Source organism: Camponotus vicinus, unplaced genomic scaffold, assembly GCF_025532165.1.
Source record: "Camponotus vicinus isolate PSW18456_S1 unplaced genomic scaffold, iyCamVici1.0 SCAF_12, whole genome shotgun sequence".
NCBI classification, from domain to species: Eukaryota; Metazoa; Arthropoda; class Insecta; order Hymenoptera; family Formicidae; genus Camponotus; species Camponotus vicinus.
The window spans coordinates 15,750,953-15,771,217 of NW_028141948.1; the positions used below are offsets into that span (position 1 = coordinate 15,750,953).

Below are 20,265 nucleotides of genomic sequence, written 5' to 3' on the forward strand. Positions count from 1 at the left end.
TCAAGTCTTCCCAATCTCCGATATTATATTTTATCATATTTCAATAACTTCCATTGCATCTTCCTTAATATGTATATAAAGTTTTTATTACATTCTTTCTCGTGTAAATGATTGCACGAGCACGTGCATAAACTTTTACGCGCTTAAAATTGCACACGAAAGCGCGTAGGATATGTTGATTTCAGCAACTCTATTCCTCTCGCTATTTTCCCTTCTCTTTTTTGGTCGTATTCAAATGAATATTGCAGTTGCGCAGGAACGCGCTCGTATATAAAAGTGTGCGGAGACTTGTTTGGGGCGGCCAATAAATTATATCTGGCGTCATAAAAAACTTTCAGAAACACCAACGCGAATATTTGCTCTCTTATTCTTCTCGCGCCCCGTTCTCTTATTCTTCCTAGCAATCAGCGTAATTGATGAAAGGGCTTTCCACTTTTCGGTGCTTTATATGCGCAACAAAATCTATGTATCATGTATATATATTTTACGTACTCATCATATATCTTAACTTTAATAATATAATAAAATAAAAAGTTTATATATTAAAAAACGCGTCAATATTTTCGCTTTGTATCATGTACATTTACTGTATTTTCCGTAAAATAAAAGGCTGTAAATTCCCCAGATTCAAGCTATTATCATTTTTTTTCTTAGAATGCATAGTCTGCATACCTTATTAGCGTTGTAAATGGCACTGTAAACATAAAGGTGATTGCGGGCTATCGCGAAAATTGAAACAAACGCGGCTATCTCGCTTCGTGTAACGAATGTCAGTTGTCGCCTGTCGGAGGTTCGCTTTATCGACAAAAAGTGTCACGAGAAGCCGACGATTTACGACCAAGATTGGTATCGGTGAAACAAATGGTATAACGGCAGACTGATTCGCCAGAAAGATTCGCCATGAAGCCTGTAATTCGCTCACTGTATTGCGCAAAATTCTAATTAAACTTATTTAACATTCGCTAGTTTTAGATGAATTTTTTTGCAACAAGGCTTATTGAATGCCATGTAATGCTTCTGATAAAAAAAACGAAAGAAAAGAGATCACATTAAGGATTATATTATAACGAGGTTTCTTTTAATTTATATTGTATATGTGTAAATAATTATAAAATAATGTTTTAATTCTTTATTTTAAGCCAATTCTACACATAGTGCGATTTACTTTATTTAAAAAAGACTTACTTTATTTAATTGATTATCTACGTCAACCTAACCTCATTATATTTTTAAATGTAAACATACACTTCATTATTTATTCACCATATAAAATCATATTTCTATTAAACATTTTTTTTTACAAATAATGTCAAATAATGTACAAATTATTTATTTAAACTATCAGTTTGTTAAAAAAATATATTTAACTCAAATTATTGATATTAAAAGATACTAAGTGTGAAAAATATGCATTAAAAGCATCAAACATCGATTAAATCAAATTTGATGATTGGATATCAATCAACAATCACGAGTCTGGATTGCTTCCTAAAAATTTATAGTATTCTGAATTATTTTGTAGAATTTTTTGAGTAACTAAATTGTTTCTTATCTCTTTTTATTTTATACCTTTTTGTATAATTTTTTTATTTTTTATATCAAGCAGTCGATTAAAAAAAGGAAATAGTCACGATAATTTTCGTTTCAGATTTCGTGAATTCAATTATTCTCCTATTTATTACAAAAAAATATAATTGGAAGGAGCATTAGAAATATCGAATAAAATAATGGCATCGAGCATTCGTGAGAATCTGTTCAAACCACTGATGGAACGGTCAGATCTATTCGCAGATGCTTTTTGTAATATACACTGTTCTAAATCGACAGATATATCAGAAAATATTGCAAACGAAGCAAGTATAATAAATGAAAAATTATTATATATAACAGTACAAATAAACACGTCTGTTATTTGATGATTTATACACAATTGTATAAATCTTTTCAGATTGAAACTACGATAAAGCATCTCACAAAATCGTCGACAATAAAAAATTATTCGACGCAGATGGGATCCATCTTGTTTGCGTTAGCTGATTTATCATGCATCTCTGTGTCCAAAAAACTTCAAATCTTATCTGTTTTATTAAAAGAAGCAGCAGAAAACATGACATACTGCGAAGAAATCGCTAAAGGTATTATTTATTCAAAATAGAAACAAGATATCGCAAAATTTATGTATATATGTATGTGTATGAATATGTATAAACGTTTTTATCGAAAATCTATCTTATTGAAAAATAACTATATTAATATTTAAAAAATTTCGTTGTGTACGAATATTTAATATTTGTTCATATAATATTGAATTTTTAATTTTAATCTTACTAAATTTAAGTTTTATACGTGTGTATGAAAATCACTTCTACAATAATAATTTACAACAAATAAAATTGCAAACAATAAAATTATTATATAAATATTTATGTCTCGTATTTTAAATAATTAAACAATTGTCATAAATTATAAATTAATATCACATATCGGATAAATCAAACAGATGCAATGTTATTATAAATTAAAACAGAATTATTTTGCTATCTCATAAATTATAAGCTAAGACTCTTATGCAAATAATCTCTTTATTTATTTTTATTGCTATGCTCGCTAATTTACAAGAGATAGCATTTTTTAGCGATGCTTCTCGCATAAAATTCTTGTAATATTGCAGAACTGCCGGCGCATATTCAGACAAAAACTCTCTTAAATCTTGCAAATAATTTTATTCACGAATGGGGAGAAAAACCATGTAAAACGCGGTCCCATTTCAAAATTTGCAAATTCTGCGACAATATTATCAACGAAGAGACTCGGCAATACACGGTATAAAATACAAGTTATTAACATAATACTTTAATAGAATACAAAAGAGTTTTATCCTCTTTAAAAGAGATTTATCTTCGTGATAATACTTTTTCTACTTGCTTATGAAAATTATTTTAGGAGAAATTTTGTTGCGTCGCAGCAGAACATTTCGATCGATTATTGAAGGAGTGGCTCTCACACGTATCACATGTAATCTTTATTTCACTCATGAAATTATGCTTATGCTACAGATTCATTTACGATTGTCCTCTCTCTTACTTTTTCATAGAATACATCAAAAATGAAATCTGCCAATCCTACCAAAGTCAAATACAAAATGAATTATTCAAGCGAGAATATTTTGCAAAAAAGTAACTTTACAAGAATCAATAACGTCAATAATGCAAAACTACAATTAGTCTCCACTAATGACCTAACTACACTCGAGGATCACTACAAGAGCCACATTGGTTTTCAATCAAAGACATATTCGAATACTTGGACAAAATTATGTAACAAACGTCAAACCGTTTTAAATACTTCAGGAGAAGACGATTCGAGGAAAGCTAAGCGTCTCATTCAATCGGCTATGGAAATAGATCATCATACCGGAACCGCCAACGATCAATCGGAAGCGAATGGTAATCATTCACTTCGGCACGAAAAAACAAGAGTGTCGGCAGGTGGAACACGTAGTGAGGACCGTACAAGAAACACCGGCATGGAAACGGAAAGAATACGCGAAAAACGTGACAATAATCCGTATCAGCACAGACTCGGTGAGGTCGAAGATAAGGACCGGCAAGATCGCCGCTCGGCTCAACGTGACGTGCAAGAAGAAGCGAACAGATCGTGGATCGCGGTTGGAAAAACACGAAAAGATGGAGATACGGAGAACGGGAATACGGTGGAAGAGAGCAGCGGGAATCCCGGTAAGAATCCTTATCAACATCGTCGCTGGGAAGAACGCGAGACGCGATTGCTGGATAACAGAACGAAGAAGATCGACCGATTGGATCGAGTCGAGGAGAAGAGCGCTTCGATAGAGACATCGAAGCCAACCAAAAGATCCGAGGTAAAGCAGGATGGAAATGATCGCAATCGACGCGAGAACGAGGAAAAGCCAACTACTCACCGAGATAGAAAGGAAGAAGGGAAGGATAAGGACAAGAGGGAAGGAACGATGCTCCTAAATAAGAATAAGGAGCCTGGGACTAAGAAAGCGACGGTTTCGCTTGACGACGCGGAAGAGGGACGCTTTGCCGTTAATGAAGAGGGAAAACTTCCTACGAATGATGAACAAAGCAAAGCTGCTTTAGCCGAAAAAAGATACGATCTCGAAGAAGCGAGAAAATGGAAAATTAATAGTAAGTGTCTGCGGACATTTTTTATAAAATACAAAAAAAATAATGCATAAATTATGAAAAACTGGTATAATATTTTTTCAATTTGATGCAAAAGTTAAATTTCGTGTAATTTAACGTGAGCAATGGCAATTGAGATAAAATGAGGATAGAAAAAATTATCACTTATTAAAGTTAAACGAAATCATTCTGGTACTAACCTTCTCTTGTATTATCATACAAATCGCATTATCAATCGCGTGAAATGATGCAATGCGGTCGATTCTTGTTACCAAATTCTAATTAAAAATTTCTGCTTTTGTAGATCCTTCAAATCCGATCGAGTATCAATTATCGAACGCGCACTTTGTGGAACTTGGCTGGACCCTGTTGCCGATTACTAAAACCATGAGAAAGATCATACAGTATGAAGCCAGACCAGCAAAGCCCAGATTAGATTGGTAAGTAAATATTCAAATATATTTATAAAAAATAATATAAATGTATAAAATATATAAATAATATACTTTTTGAATAATAATGAGAGTAATAAGTAAGCTTATTATTCGCATATTATAAAATAAAATAGTAAAAATTATTAAAGCTAATATATATCATAAGATTTTATATAAGCAATGTATAATAATATTTTAAAAAATTAGTATATAAAAACACAGATTAAAAATGGGTCCGATATTGTCGTTAATCAGATAAATTAAAAGATGCTAATATTAATTTAGAGCAAAAAGTAAGCAAATTGAACAATGATTAAATTACAGTTAACTTTGCAAAAAATCTCGTAATTATTTAGTTTCTAATGACTAAACAATTAGGCCGACGAATTAAGCTAATGAGACACCATTGCAAACAGAGCATGTTTTTTAACAATTCCACAATTTAAATTATATAATATTGCATGATTAACCACTAAATGATTAAGTAATTTATGTTTTTACATTAGGTTAAAAAAATACAGGCATAAAGGTACGGAATATTATGAAGATGGTCTGACACCATTTTTAAAATTCTATCCTGATGGTTCCGGCGAGTTATTTTATCCCAATGGCATATTAGCTATTAGGGTTTATAAACCAAAAAATCGGAAATGTAATTGAGTTATTTACATAATGCTATCTATACAGAGTACTCCATCATTATTGTCTGCATAGAGTGTCTCATTCATAAATCCTTTAATAAATTTCGCATCAAGTGCTTTAAAAAAAATGAAACATAAAATTAAATAATAATTATATTGATTTAATTTAACTTGATGCATTAATTACATGACGATTAAATATTAAATTGCATTTCTATTAAATAATCAGAATAAAAATCACAAAGTTTGGATATTAACATTATTAAAATAATGTTTCATTTGTGTCGTATATCGTAAACATTTATGAATTTTTAAACATTTATCTCTCTTAGTAAATAAATTAATTGTCATAGTTTCTTTATCATTAAATAATTGTCATATTATCTTTGTCATCCATTATTTAATCGATATTTGATAATTTTCTCTGGAGCACTCTGTATATATATACAATTTATATGCAACACAGCAAAATTTAAAAAAAATCGTCATCCATCGAAAAATTAAATATAAATATCAAAAAAATAATGATAAAATTGTTAAATATTTTTCAAAATTGACGATTGTTAAATTGAATTAATCAATTTTCGACTGGCGACGATATCACACTCGTAAATATCACTCAATCTAAGAAGACCGGCCTTCGGAGACAGGCTTAAAAAAATCGCTGCTATCGATTTCAAGACGATATGTATACTGTGTTCACGTCAGGAGGCAAAGATGCATTGGGAATCGGAAGGGGATCTCAGATCTTGGCGATATTCGACACTATGGGATACGGTGTCGTTTTCGACGTGGACGGCGCGGCGAGGTTTGTTCGTGAAAAAAGAATTTACAAAGAATGTTTAATTACTGTCGAGGAAGCTTCTCTCGCTCGACCGATTCACGCGATTCCAATTACTTCCGCAGGCTGTCCTATAACCAGATCGGAGGAATTTTTACGGACAATCCCGCGGGCCTGCCCCTCATTTGGACTTGGAATGCCAAGCCGAGAGAGTCGATACTCGAGACTGTGTATATGGTAGGTGTGAACGCGTTTACCAGAGTTTTTCCCACTTTCCTCGCGTATAGATTTTCGATCAATCATGAATAAGTGAACGGAACTAAAACTTTTCATCTTCCTTAACTTTTCCATCGGATTACGGATTACGGATTGAAAGTATGCGAAGGCAACCTTTATATATACGTCGTTCCTAAGTTTTGTGTATAAACAAAGTAACTTGAATTTATTCAAACGATTTAAAAAGTCTTTTGTAAGAAAAATAACGCGCAAAGTGAGTCGATCTTTCATGCAAAACTTAATATTTCAAAATTCTTTTATCGATATATTATATAAAATGAACGAAATAGATTTTTTTTTCTTTGAAAACTGCAGGAGAGACCGACCGACTGGTTGCAAATGGAATATTTCTCCGCGACAAATAAATCGGCAAAAAAAAAGTAAGTAGATGGTTAAGGATTTATATAAATGTATAAAGCAATTATATATTTATATACACGGCATGTTCCATTTGATTGGCTCCTCAGTTCCGGAAATGTTAAGACATCGGCATCATCTTCTAGCTCACCATCTAGAAATAAGGAAAAGAAGGTCGTCGAGGTACAGAAACCTGTTGTCGAAGAACGACAAGAAGAGGTCGGAAACAAGTATGTCAAGCAAGAAAGTAGAGCAAATTCTATCCGGACAAAGCATTTCAATTACGCGATATGTTATTTTCCTGGAGATAAGAGTTACAGCAGTAATTTACTAAAAAAGCGGATTATTTAATTATTATCCTATTCAAACTAAATGAATTATGTGAAAACTTATATAAATTATGTGTGAAAATTCTATTTATTATTAACCATAATTACATGTACTTGTAATTTACTAGTATATTTTCAATGTAATAATAATAAAAATAAAAATATGTACATATTTTATAATTATAATTAATAAATCAATGTACTTTTAGACTGAATGGCAACCAAGATTTTCCTAAAGAAGATATCTGTCATATAAAAATGATTTGCCTGAAATTGAATGAATTTCTCAGCTTGCGAATCATCGATCAAAAAAACATCAATTTACGATTTTCTGCTAGAAATAAAAACATCAAGTATAGTTGCAATTATTTTAAACGAAATATACTTTCTCTCAGAAATGTTTTATTTTTATTATTTAATAATTTTTCTACTAATTTATCTTGGTTTTATTTTGTAGAATAGAATTGGGGACAATTTTGAATTTTAATAAAGAAAAAGCATCTTATATGATAGAAGCAAGCGATTGGAAAAGCGATATGCTAAGGTATAAGGTAATAACATAATGCAAATTTGAAAACTGTCGTAAAAATCATGTTGCAGATGTCGATTCCAGGAGAATTTGTCCAAAACATTGGAATCGGATAGCAGTCTGTACGATTTGGCTAAGGAATATCGAAAAGTAAAAAGATTCGCGAAACAACGTAAAGTTATGATTGCCAAATACAAACCTTTCTCCAAGATCAACCGTGCCTTCACTCGATCGTGTAAAGCGAAGAACTAGAAATTTTAAGCTACATAATTGAAGAAATGTTAGTTCCAAAAATGTTGAAATTGTTTTCGAGAGACTGCGTTGTTTCAATGTAATCTAAAAGATATATAAAAGATAGTTGAAGGAGAAGAGAGGGAGACTCAAATTTATATAAATAAAAATGAATCATGTAATTAAAATAATTCTCAAACAATTAATTCTTATCGTAACGGATGTTCGTGAATACATTTCTCGCACTGGTATTATAACGCATACAACACACACTTATTGCATATATGATGTCATACGTCTCACGTGTACATGTTAGTTTGTACACGTTGTGTTGTATATGTATATATGTATGTATATATGTATATGTATACGTGTGTGTGTTTGTGTGTGTCTGTGTGTGTGTGCTTAAGACACATACGTAAACATATTCCCAATTCCCGGGAATATTCTTAGACGGATAACTTAAGTACTAAGCGAAGTAGGAAGGTCGTATAATTTTGATCAATAAATTATGTTAGATCAATCCGGATGTAGAGTTAAAAAGGGAATATAAAGAGAAACATAGAAAAAAATATAATAAATAGAATTCTCGTTGAATCTTAAACGACTTAGCGAGCGTTCCACGATCGAATAGTCGATTCTTCGCTCCGAATTAAACTTTTAGAAAACAAGCCTTTGCCTTTGAACAACTTTCTGCGAGACAAACATGTTTACCGGGAGCGTTCGCTGAACCGTTCGAGATGGCGAGCATCGCCGTCGACGTCGACATATGACGTCGAGCGTCGCGACGCGCGAGAATCGCCGACGCGGAGTGTGATAAAACGCGACGAGATACGGTAAGAATGATGAAGAGAAACGCGCTCGTTGAATTAAACGATGCGTATATAAATAAATGCGTAGTACGCATGATGAATCGGAGAAGAGACGCGAGACAAGCGGGTCCTGAAGGGCCATCTGACTACCCGCGCGACTTATTTACAATGCCCTCCTAGAGACTACTCTGGCGATTGCGATTGATCTCTCGCTTCCTGATACCGAGGACGGACTGTTGACGACGTGTGGATATTACGTTGATTACTACCGCGCTGCGGTGATCACGAAGCGTCATCGAAGATCAATTCGCGATATTTATTACTGGACCGCGCGTTCCATCGATCGCGATCGAACTGTTCGGTAAAGAAAAAGTAACTCCAATCGCGAACGATCGATGGAACGCGCATCAGTGTAGCTGCTTTCTCATTTACCTTCCTCTCATTCCGTTTTTCCATTTCTTCATTAAGTTTGCTTTCGTGCTTTCGGACTTTTTATTTACATGCTACTCAAAGATCCGCCTCGTACGATCGCACTCACGCTTTCTCGATAGCGATCTAGTCGTTGTTCCTCTGGATTCGACGAGCGCGATTGACGCAACTGGACTAGACACCAAGCTATCGTGATGGAAGAGGAGAGAAAAGAGAAATGTGATTTTGCAACTTTCGACAAGGAGAATTTCCGACGTGTCGCGAATTTCGGGTGAAATGTCACGATACGGTTCCGAAGTATTGCCGGTCGTTCAAGGTGGACGATCCTCCGGGGGGGATTCCGTCATCGTCCTCCTCTCCTGCGACGAGTCCTTTTTTGATTTTGCGCACCGTATATGCTGCTTCAGTTGGCGACCTTGACAAACTCCGGATTTGGCATGTTGCAGTCCGGCACATACGCCGGATGTACGAAGCCGTTTCCACCTATCGCGGCGTTCTTGCGGTCCACAGCGCGCACCCTAACGAAGAGGAAGGCCGCCACGAGGGAGGCAACCACGACCACCAGAAGCAACATCACCAGACCGCCCACGAAACCGGGCAGACTCATGCAGATCGTCTCTGGATCGGTGGACGCGCTGGCGTTCTGTATCACCACGGTGGTGTCGTTGCTGGAATTCGTCGTGCCCAGCGCAAAATTGACGTCGCCCGGTGCGACTACTTGGATGACTCTCGAGGTATTCACGTCCGTCATCTCCTGCGCTGCTCGTTTATACACGTGGGTGGAGAACAGGGTCACCGTGTGATAGATATTCTGAAAATCGAGGATAACCGTTGTAATGCCGAAGAATTCGCGTCGTAGTAGGATACCAAACGGTACCATAGAACGCGTCATTGATAATGTATTCGTCATGAGCGTACATTGTCGACAAATTGGAGGAGGATACTTTACGTTAATAACTCGACTACAAGTACTGAAAGAATCTGAAGCTTTGCTTCAAATGTTTACTTTGATCTCACATTCAGAAAATAGACTTAACGAAGAGAAAGAAAGAAGGAGAGAAAAAATACTTACACTATCGTCATCTTCCAACTCGTGCGGCTCGTCGTGTCTTCGCCTCCTGGCGCCTCTGAGCTCGGCCGGAAAACCTTCGACCGACCTCGGTCGACCTCCGAGGATGGCTAGGTTACCTTCAAGCTCCTCCGTACCAGCGGTACCCTTTCGCTTCACAGTCTGGTACGCCGCCGAATGGCCGGGTAGAGGGGGTGGAGGGAGATGGATATTGTCCTGGGGACTCTGGGGTGAGCTGCTCGCTGTAGCGTCGCCCGGCGTAGAGCTGGGTGAAGAGGACGAGGTCTGCGCCTGCGGCGCCGGAACTACATCTGGATTCGGTTCGCTGCAGGCAGAAATTAATTTGTTGTAATATTGTTTTGCCAACGATCTCTTATATTCCTACTAAAGAATAATCTTCTGTATTAATTCGAATAATTTATTTAAACCATCCAGTTTTGATAAATATATATTAGCGTCATGACATTTATGTTAGAAATTTTTATTTTAAAGAAAAAATATTACTCTTATAGAGCAATAAAAGTTTATAATAAGATTATATCTTGCCCCGTAAAAAGTGCTCAGTAAAAAGTATTTTCAAATAAATTATTCAAAATATTTCATAAAAGCGTACATGAAAATTATAGAAAAAATCTATGTATATTAATATAATCATATTTTAATTATCTATATAATTATTTAATTATAAAAAAATATTATAGATGTATTTCTATTTCTAAATAAAATAAATATGGATTACAATTTTTTCCAGCAAGAAGTAATTGCTAGATTCTTAACGTGATCTAGCAGATTTCCTTTTACGCGACTTGGTGACTCTCAATGGATACTTCGTAGAAAAGCTTTCTTTAAACAGTAATTATGCTTTCTCACCTATACGCTCCAGCCGGTCCGCTGGGATGTCGCGGATCCGGATAAGCCGGTGGCACGCCATATTCAGGCACAGGCGGGGCACCGTACTCTGAAGAAAGACCTTGCGAGACCGGTGCGCCATATTCGTGAGAGATGCCGGCGACAGGCGCGCCGTACTCGAGACCAGGATGTCCACACTTAGGCTCGGGGCAATTGTATCGGCAAACTTGAATCACGCACTGGAAGTGGACGTTCATGCTGTCGGGGAACTTGAAAGCCTGGAAGTAGGCGAAGCTAACAACGGACGCGCTCGGGCCGAAGTTCTTGATCTTCTGGAACCTACAAAAGAAACAGCCTCGTTACTTTTCTCTCTTGGAAACTACATTAATTATAACTCACGTATATATTATACACAATAAGAGAATTATTTCATAAATAATACACAAATAATATTTCTTGTATATTATTATTTATTATATTTTCTTGTATATTATTATTTTATACTTTTATATTATATTTTGACGCTATTATAATATATCCTTCGATCATATCATATTTTATATTGTCATGAATGGGCGATCGTTAGCAATATTAAATCACATGTGGTGCTTAGACTCACCTGGACATGATCTTTGGCCTGACAACGCAACCATATTGATCGACCAGCTGAATCGGCGCCCTTTTGCCGTCGTGGGCGACGCAGTTTCTCACCAACATGTCAAACTTATTCTCGTCGTCCTTGATTGCCAACACCATTGTCATAGTCTGGCCGATCTTCACGATGCCGGACACCTCGCTGGCCCACGGACCCTTGCCAACCTGTATCTGCATCCAACACTGCAGGTTGTCGCCGAGAAAGTTAGCTGTGACAGCGTGCAACATGTCGACCTGGAACGGCCGGAAGGTAACCGCCTTCTCATAGAAGTCGTACCAGGTACAACGCAGCTTCCTCGCTTGATCCCACACTTCCTGCACGTACGGGTCATATTGCACGATAATCGTATTCTCCACGTAACTGCCGGATGGCGTCGGGGCACCATAAGCCGCAACATTGTGATTCGCCGACGAGCTCATGCCGCACGAGTTGAGGAAGATCTCGAAGGTCGCGCTCAGGTGACCGGTGCCTGGTTTGAGATGCACGCAATGCGGATCCGAGTAGAAGCCCTTGCTGAAGATCATACCGTAGAACGGCCGATCGAATTCGATGTTCACCCGCATATGCGTCTTCTCGCACTGCACCTGCAGATGCTTGATCTGCGGGGTGTCGGGTGACGCCAGCGGCCAGTTCTCCTCGTGAACCGCTGGCGGGCCGTACTGAGCTGGGGCTCCATAGACTGATCTGTGTTCCAGTGGTAGTGCGCTGCTGTCAACCAACGGTGCTTCACTCCGTACGCCCTGATAACAAGGATGAATGACGCCTTGAATAGTTGCACAAGACTCAAGACAAGACAGTATTTGTAAAAATGTTTTGGTATTAAAAATTTTTGAAAACTTAAATTTCATCTTAGTCTTGAATGAATCTTTCTGGCAAAAATATTGTCTTGTCCCGATTTTTCTTAAAAATCAATCTTAATCTTGATAACTGATTAAAAATCTGGTCTCAAATTTTGAAGCAAGACAAGACAATATGACAACTACTCTTAGTATCTCGTGCAAGTCTTAAAACAGTGATCAAGAAAAAAAATTATTCATCATATAATGAAGATGCATAATGTTTATACTAGAATAAATGCAAAAATCCTATTTAAAGAGTGATACAAGTAAACGTATAATAAAACTACATATAAAAATTAAAATATAATAATGCGATTAATCATGAAAATTGTGCCGCATTTATCGAGATGCAACTAGTTATTTGCACAAAACATTTTCAATCTGCTTATACAAACAGGGTAAAGCGAATACGACGCAATTCAAATATGTCGCAACTTTGAAGATTATTCAGCTGGGTGCAACTATTTCGAGAGACGCATGTCCTTTTCGAGACCCTGCACGTACGCCTTTCGAAAGAGCTCTTCGCTTTGCGGTCTTATAACGGGGATCCAACTGAAGTTTCGACAGAATCGCATTAAACGTGACGAAAAGCAACGATTTGCCGTCTTTCTCGACTCTTTTCTTTCGAGACGAGAGTTCTCGCAAGCTACAGTCTTTCTGGAATTACAATGAATGACGAGTCGCAGTACGTCCCTCCCTCTCATCGTCATCCCCTTCATTCCCTCTGGCACGATACAGAAGCGAGACTGGAAGATTAGGAATTCCACGAATGTTTTCGGCCGTTGCGACCTTTGCAACGGAATGTCAATCGAACACGATTTACGGTGCGCGAAATTCCGTAGAAAAAAAAAGCACTTCTTGACCTTGAGAAAGGCATCTCTGAATCTTTTTAACTTCCTTAACATCCTTAAGTTCGTTATTAAGGACGAGAGAATCTTCGAGGTACGTGACCAAGAACATTTACGATTCGCTATATATTTTCCTTTTTGCTCTCTCTCTTGTACAAACTTTCTTTTTAGAGGTGTAAGTATGTGCAAAAATAAGTTCGAATGAAATTATACAATAAATTCTATAATGAAGTTATATTCTCATTTCTAATAAATTAATTTATATTTCATCAAGTAGTAGAGATTTTAAATCATAATACAAGTATTGTGCAATTGAGGAACCTATTATTTTTTATTTTCTTTTTCCTCGTCACTGTTCTCATGATAGTCCATTTGCACCTCAAAGCGATTGTTCAATATTAATTCTTACAACGTACTCTGTAAATATTAATCTTTCGATCACAATAACCATGATACGATCGAAGTCTGGATCCGCATCGAGTCGAATGATGTCGACACTTTTGTGCCAATACGCATCAGGTACCGTATGTTAATAATGCTCGAAGATATGCTGACAAAAAATGTGACCGAAAACACGTGTACTGTTAACCAAAGGAGGAGCATTCGTCGAGAGCGGGCTTATGTTCGGAAGATCGGCCGGTTCCCCCGGGCAATTTTGTATTCCGATTTGGCGCAGAGTTGCAGAAACGTAATTATGCCCGCGTACAATGTCTTCACTTCCGCCAAGGGAGATCGTTCTAAATGCGATTTTATTCGTAAAGCGTATCTATCGCATTCTCTTATGTTTTCCCAATTTGACACGCAACTCTAAACACATACATATACACACACACTGCTTTCTCCTTAATCTAATATCTAAAATCTAGCGTTTTCCATTTGATTCTGCGATATGAATCTCGCACACTAATACTGATTAATAATTGAAAAGAATGTGTAGAATTAATATATCGATTTAAAGATAGCGATCATGAATATAGTTTGAGATATTTTGCGTGCTAAGATACCATGTTTCATTGTATATAAAAAAATAAAGAGGCGCGCGAGAAATATATATATAATGTATATTCAGAGATAACTGTATAAAACTAGATCGTCGTGTGCCAACAGTTGCGTTGCAACAGTTTTCATTATAAGCTAATTACAGAAACCAAACGTTCGCGTTTACGCGTGCGTGATGGTAAACTAGACCGCATGAATCTTAATCGTACAATTGATACACTCGTTAATCTTTAGATAACGTAACATTAATTTGTTTCTATAATTACTCCATTAAATATGCACGTTTCTAGTATGAATCATAAGCTGCGAAAAGGATTACTTCCGAAAGATTTCGAGCAATTTTAGAGAACATTGCAAGAAATGATTTTTGAAAATAATTTAAAGAAATAATAAAATAAATATAGAATAAAATAAAAGAATCATAAATTTGGCGACTTCCTATCCTATCTTGTGACAGAAAAATTCTATTTTCTTCGCATTTTTTGATCTCCTATTCATTTTGACAACATTATAATTTTCTGGAAAAACCGAAGCGATTATTCTCACGTACTGTAATTTGGAAAGCGCCCAGAGGAAAGCAAAGAGGAAATCATCATTTTAATCGTCGTATCAATCGCGACAGCCAGACAATAGTGGCGATTTATCGAATAAATCGGTGTCATATCTGTTCGTTTCTTTATTTTACTTGCATCTGCAGCTGATCAGATTCGAGGATTCTTTCTGAATAGAAAATTACCAATCGATGTGGTACATCGAAATCACGGTCCGCTACGATTATAAGCTAAATAAATGCGATCGATTTCTCTGCCGGTCTGTCGAATTTCCGGCACGAATATGGTAATGAATATATAGGTCAGAATAAATATAAAATTCGAGTTAATTAGTCAGTCCGTGAGTCTCTTCATGGATAATATACATATCTCTCCACTATCTATATTTTTATATCTAAAGTTATTACTTTTACATTGTTAAAAAGTTTGTACTCTACTTTCATTTTATTATGCCTTCCTGCCACCCTGCTAATTTTAATAAGTATATAAATAGGTTAAAGATACAATTACAATTCTTGAATGATGAAACGCGACTTTTAAATCTAGTATTTAGCGAAAAATAACTTTCACGATGAATCGTTAATTTTAATATCAAGCATAACTTTCATGACAAGTCATTAACTCTGATAGAACCATCTTTATATTGAAGCTGATAAATTTGTCTTAAAAAAATGATATGTATTTAAAACCTATTAAATACATAATTATGCAATGATATAAAACTTAAAAACACACTTAATATAAAATATAATATAAAAAAACACACTTAATATAAAAAAACACACTTAATATAAAAAAAATTCACCTAAAGTGAAATTATTTAGTTTGCGGTTAATTTATTAGAAAATTAAAATAAGTGAAAGAATAATCACCAAACTAATTTAAATTTATCTTTTTTTAGGAAACACTCGAACGAAGACGCATCACAGATGAAGAACATGTTGTGATCGTGACAGAAAACAAGGTGATTTCACTTTTCCATTGTCGTTCTTTGAACAACGAATTGTTCGCGATTGGAGAACGAATCTATGTACATACTTTCACTGAAAATGCAAAACGAGCATCTTATGGCCGCGGATGTCATGGCTCGATACGAGATCCGTTGGCGATTTCAGAAGTTCCGCTTTAATCGCGCAATTTTACACTATTGGCCGCGCTGCTTAATAGGTTGAGTGCTATGGACGGATACCGGTGTCCGATATTTCACGATGACGGTATTTTTATCTCCCTCGCATTATATACACAGCGAAGAGTTCACGAATATCAACCTTCAAAATGAATATACATTTATTAATTTGATACTTATATTTATAATTGATTTATCTCTTAATATTTTTCTTAATTTATTTAATATAATATATAGATACGATACCAGACAAGTTAGCATAATTTTAAAGATACAAAAAGAGACAACGAAAAATTAATGCGCAATCGAGATGATTATTGATTCAACTCAATCATCAAAGATATTTTTATTCACAGGAAATACATGTGACAAATTTGACGACAAACGAATTGACGATCGAATTTCTCTCGTTTAAAAATCATTTCGTGTTTCTGCGGGTCTGCGCTTCCAACAATGTAACACAGCCCGCTATCAAAAATAAGATAAGAAATTTTCACAAAGAGAAACTTTCGAGTCGTAATACAAGCGATGTCTCTTCTGCTATATATGGTGGCGAAAAAGTAGGCCGGGTCAGTCAACGTAGACGGCGGTACCTACATGTCGCGTTATACGTTTCGATAAGGCTATTATGCGAAACGTTCGACGTCAAAATCGAAACAGTCGCGAAAAAAATTCATTGACTCGTTTCGCAAGATGATACATCACCGTTCGAATTGATTTCGACCTTATCGTATCGATTGTACATTTTTAAAACAAGGTCTAATTATATTCTAAACGTTAATTAATCGATTCCTATTAAGCTAATTAACTGCAAAGGTGAATACAAAAAATTATATTATATATTAATAGATAACATTATATGTATGTATAAATGTGCACAAGATACATAATATCTATCGATAATGTAAAACTGGAACAACCTGTATTTTTGAAATAAATGATCAAATATATCGCTTATATGGAACATTTAAAATAAAAGACATTGATCGCTCTAGTTTAAGGTGATAATATCCAAGTATTTAACAGAGCTAATGAGATTAACAAGAAGACCGCGAATCATTCTTACATTGAATCTAAAATTTACTTTTACCGAGGGAAATTGTACAAAATAGTAAGAATCAGACAAGACTATTATTAAATTGAAGACAATAATGTTTCGCCGAGACTTAATGCTCTTAATCTGATCCATTTTTATAATAACGGTACTTTACGAATGAAAAGTCCAAGTAGAGTGGAATAAATTGCATTCAAACGCTCCGTAGATCTAATCTACAGATTACCCGCTTTAGGAGGGACCTAAATCGTCGACGTTTTTTTTTTCTTTCTTTTTGAGGTATCGCGAGCGCGGGAAGACGATGCGCGATCTAATTAAGAACAGGGCGATTAGCGCCGTAGCGTACAAAAGCGCGTGCGAACCAGGCTGAGAACCGCGACGGGCGTGCACTTTCGCGGAATAAAACTCGTCGGCCGGGATTTTAATTAAAGAAGGACACCGACCCTGCGCCGGTGTACGGATAGAGCGGATAGGTACAATACTACTACGCGATGCATCGAGTGCGCAAACGTCACCGCGAATTCGGCGGCGGCGACGATGGCCGGGTAAATCGCGCGCAACTCCTGCTAACTTTTATCCGCGCGTAATCCTCGCAGCGTTCATTTGTGCGGCTCTCTCGCGTGTCAATGACCCTCTTCTCATGATTAAAATTTCATTCCGCGGATGCTGATTAAATTTAATCCTACGCAACTCCTCGCGGATTATGACAGCGCTTGTAAAACGCTGGATTAGATTGTTGGAAACTTTTGATGCGCCTTATACCGCGACGAGAAAGTATCGCAATTAAACAGTTATGAAAATCTCATTCGCGTAAGGGTGTGTATCCAGCTTCCACATATACATATATGTATGCTCACGACAAAAAAAAGAGTAATAATTTTCTCCCGCAGAAAGATACATAGGCGATTATAATTCCTGATACGCAGGATTTCAAAGAGAAATTTTTTTAATATACGATATAATGCCACCGTAGTTATAGTTTTTAGATTCAACTTTTTTAATCTATTACAATTAAAATTGCATTATTATTTTCTCGAGACTTTTCCTGGAGTATCAGAAAATATTTCATATTAACATTCGCTCTTTTCTACCAGATACAATGATAAATATAGACTAGAATGTTTTAATAGCAACGAAGAGGTCTTCGTGATCCTCATAAAAGAACAATCAATTACTGTAAGAAATAGGGATTTAAAATAAATTAATTCCGTCAGGCAAATTCAGTGCAATTAAATCTATTCTTGAATTAAAATTATAGATTTACGATTTAAGTATCGTCATCAAATTATTTGGAACGCTGTATTCAATCACTACAATCGTCTGCGGTAACTGCCAATTATATATAAAGCTGCAAGATAATAAAACGCCAACGCTCTGATAATAATATTAATATGGCAAAGTTAATGATAATACTTTAAGAAACTCTCAGCAGAGACATTACTTCTGTTATATTTATACTTATTCTTCAGATCAAAGAAGAGAATATACTTTATAATTAAATATAGATATTATAACAAATCTTTATAAAGATATACATCTCTATAAACTAGATTTAGACTAAAGATTCAAAGATTTATAATGCTACATATTTAGTAAATTAATAAATCAATTTATTAATTTAAAAAATATGTAGCATTATAAATCTTTATAAAGATATACATATCTATAAACTAGATTTAAAGATCCAAAGATTTATAATGCTACATATTTAGTAAATTAATGAATTAATTTATTAATTTAAAAAATATAAAATTGTTACTACAATTAATTAATTACTGTATCGTCCGTGACACACACATTCTTGCAAAATAAAGACAGCAATATTAGCGTAAATAACTAACTACTCTTTCTCTAGAAAAAAATTGATACCATTATCTCCTCTAACGTGTTATTTTGAGAAAAAGCTGTTCCATTGAACGAATAAAGCGCAATTAAAATTAACAGTTTCACGTAAGGCGGTATTTCGTGATTATAGGATCGTCATCGATGGTTGAAACACTACATGGGAAAGGCTGGTAACGATGTCGAATTACAAGATCGCTAAACTGGCTGCCGGAACGAGTGCAGCATGAGACTCTGTGGTCGTCCGCAAGATTGCACGTTGTAAAGAATCGCAAATACACGGGGACGGTTTCATTCCCATTCATTACGAGTTGTCAATGGCGGTTTGATCTCTACGGTTAAGAGAATTTTCAGTACTAAATCACGTAGCTTCGTGTTTAAAAGACGAGACAATCACTTCCGTCTGTTGCGTCTCCGTTTTTTCAGTCAAGATCTTTGATCTTTGTGCTCTCTTTTTCGCATTACACATTAATATCACAAATAAATGGCAAAACAAAAGTAATAAATCCCTTCGTTTTTACTTGTCATCGCTCAAGAAAAATGACGTAGGCGCAGTCGTATGCTAATTTCTTATTAACTTTGCTGAATAATGTCAGTCTAATGCAGCACTTATTTTAGATTGCTTTTTGTGTGCTACCATGTTGCGTGTGATATCAGAGACTAAATAAAGACTGAAAAACGCGCGCCTGAATCAAAGGTATTGCAACTTCAAAAGATTATGCACGGACTAGTCAGAGTAAATTAGTGAGATGCATTAGTTTCGTGTTCTATGGATAAACCGCAGCCCTCTATCTTTACAACCCCGTCCCAATATGACGGCGCCTTTAAAGATTTTTCTAATCTCGTCAAAAATATGAAAAGAGTTCGCCACCTGACTCAACGCGATAAGTAAAGTCACCCTCTCATTCGTAACTAATAGAATCAGATATTATGCATCATTAAGGAAAACTATTTAATGTTTCATTTCGATAATAAATTAGATTTTTTTTAAATTTTTAATTAGTCTTATATCACAAGATTTTTAATTTTTTTTATTAAAAAGAACATTTTGGAGCACGCGTTTGTTGTTTCTCACAAATTTACTTTGTTCGAATTAAATTTTTGTATTAAAGAGAACATTTTAGAGCACGCGTTTGTTGTTTCTCACAAATTTACTTTGTTCGAATTAATAAGTATATTTAATTTAATTTCAAATTTATGAATTTTTATAACATTTATCGTCTGTTTTGATAAACTCCTGTGAACTCCTAAATGAGAATGTTCACAAAAAATTCCTCGAGTATTTTTGCCCAAAAACTTTCTCAAGGAAGTTAACTACCGATTATTCGATAAAAATGGTATAAGTTATGCGTCGTGCTATATTACTCGTAATAAAGAAAGGAAAGGGAAGCGAGGGGAGCGAAGCAGAGAGATAGAAAGAGAGGGATAATGGGAGAAAAGAAAAA

General features: G+C 35.4%; 2 protein-coding genes across 18 annotated transcripts in view; one reads left to right on the forward strand and one right to left on the reverse strand.

Moving 5' to 3' along the window:
- Positions 1-770: 770 nt before the first annotated feature.
- Positions 771-7,938, forward strand: LOC145962987 (uncharacterized). 12 transcript variants are annotated; one of them, XM_083084535.1, is made up of 16 exons: positions 771-1,071; positions 1,649-1,853; positions 1,949-2,135; positions 2,672-2,823; positions 2,944-3,015; positions 3,095-3,275; positions 3,351-4,172; positions 4,474-4,609; positions 5,110-5,255; positions 5,926-6,052; positions 6,151-6,262; positions 6,617-6,681; positions 6,769-6,888; positions 7,197-7,340; positions 7,445-7,531; positions 7,588-7,938. In XM_083084535.1, exons 2-16 carry the CDS (start codon positions 1,728-1,730, stop codon positions 7,766-7,768), a joined length of 2,658 nt encoding a protein of 885 aa, XP_082940661.1. In that variant the 5' UTR covers positions 771-1,071; positions 1,649-1,727; the 3' UTR covers positions 7,769-7,938. The 12 variants fall into 12 exon arrangements, with proteins under 12 accessions (XP_082940661.1, XP_082940656.1, XP_082940655.1 ...); XM_083084530.1 differs by having other exon boundaries at positions 771-909; positions 967-1,071; positions 3,095-4,172; XM_083084529.1 differs by having other exon boundaries at positions 771-909; positions 973-1,071; positions 3,095-4,172.
- Positions 7,468-20,265, reverse strand: part of Dyl (transmembrane protein dusky-like) — a 45,110-nt gene continuing 32,312 nt past the window's right edge. For 3 of the 6 annotated variants that reach the window (XM_083084544.1, XM_083084543.1, XM_083084545.1), the window contains exons 3-6: positions 11,526-12,301; positions 10,928-11,245; positions 10,061-10,382; positions 7,468-9,799 (exon numbers count right to left, since the gene is read on the reverse strand). In XM_083084544.1, the coding sequence (XP_082940670.1) occupies positions 9,392-9,799; positions 10,061-10,382; positions 10,928-11,245; positions 11,526-12,301 (1,824 nt within the window). In that variant the 3' untranslated portion in view covers positions 7,468-9,391. The remainder of the gene's footprint in view (positions 9,800-10,060; positions 10,383-10,927; positions 11,246-11,525; positions 12,302-20,265) is intronic. The other 3 variants (XM_083084541.1, XM_083084542.1, XM_083084540.1) reach the window with 1 other exon arrangement.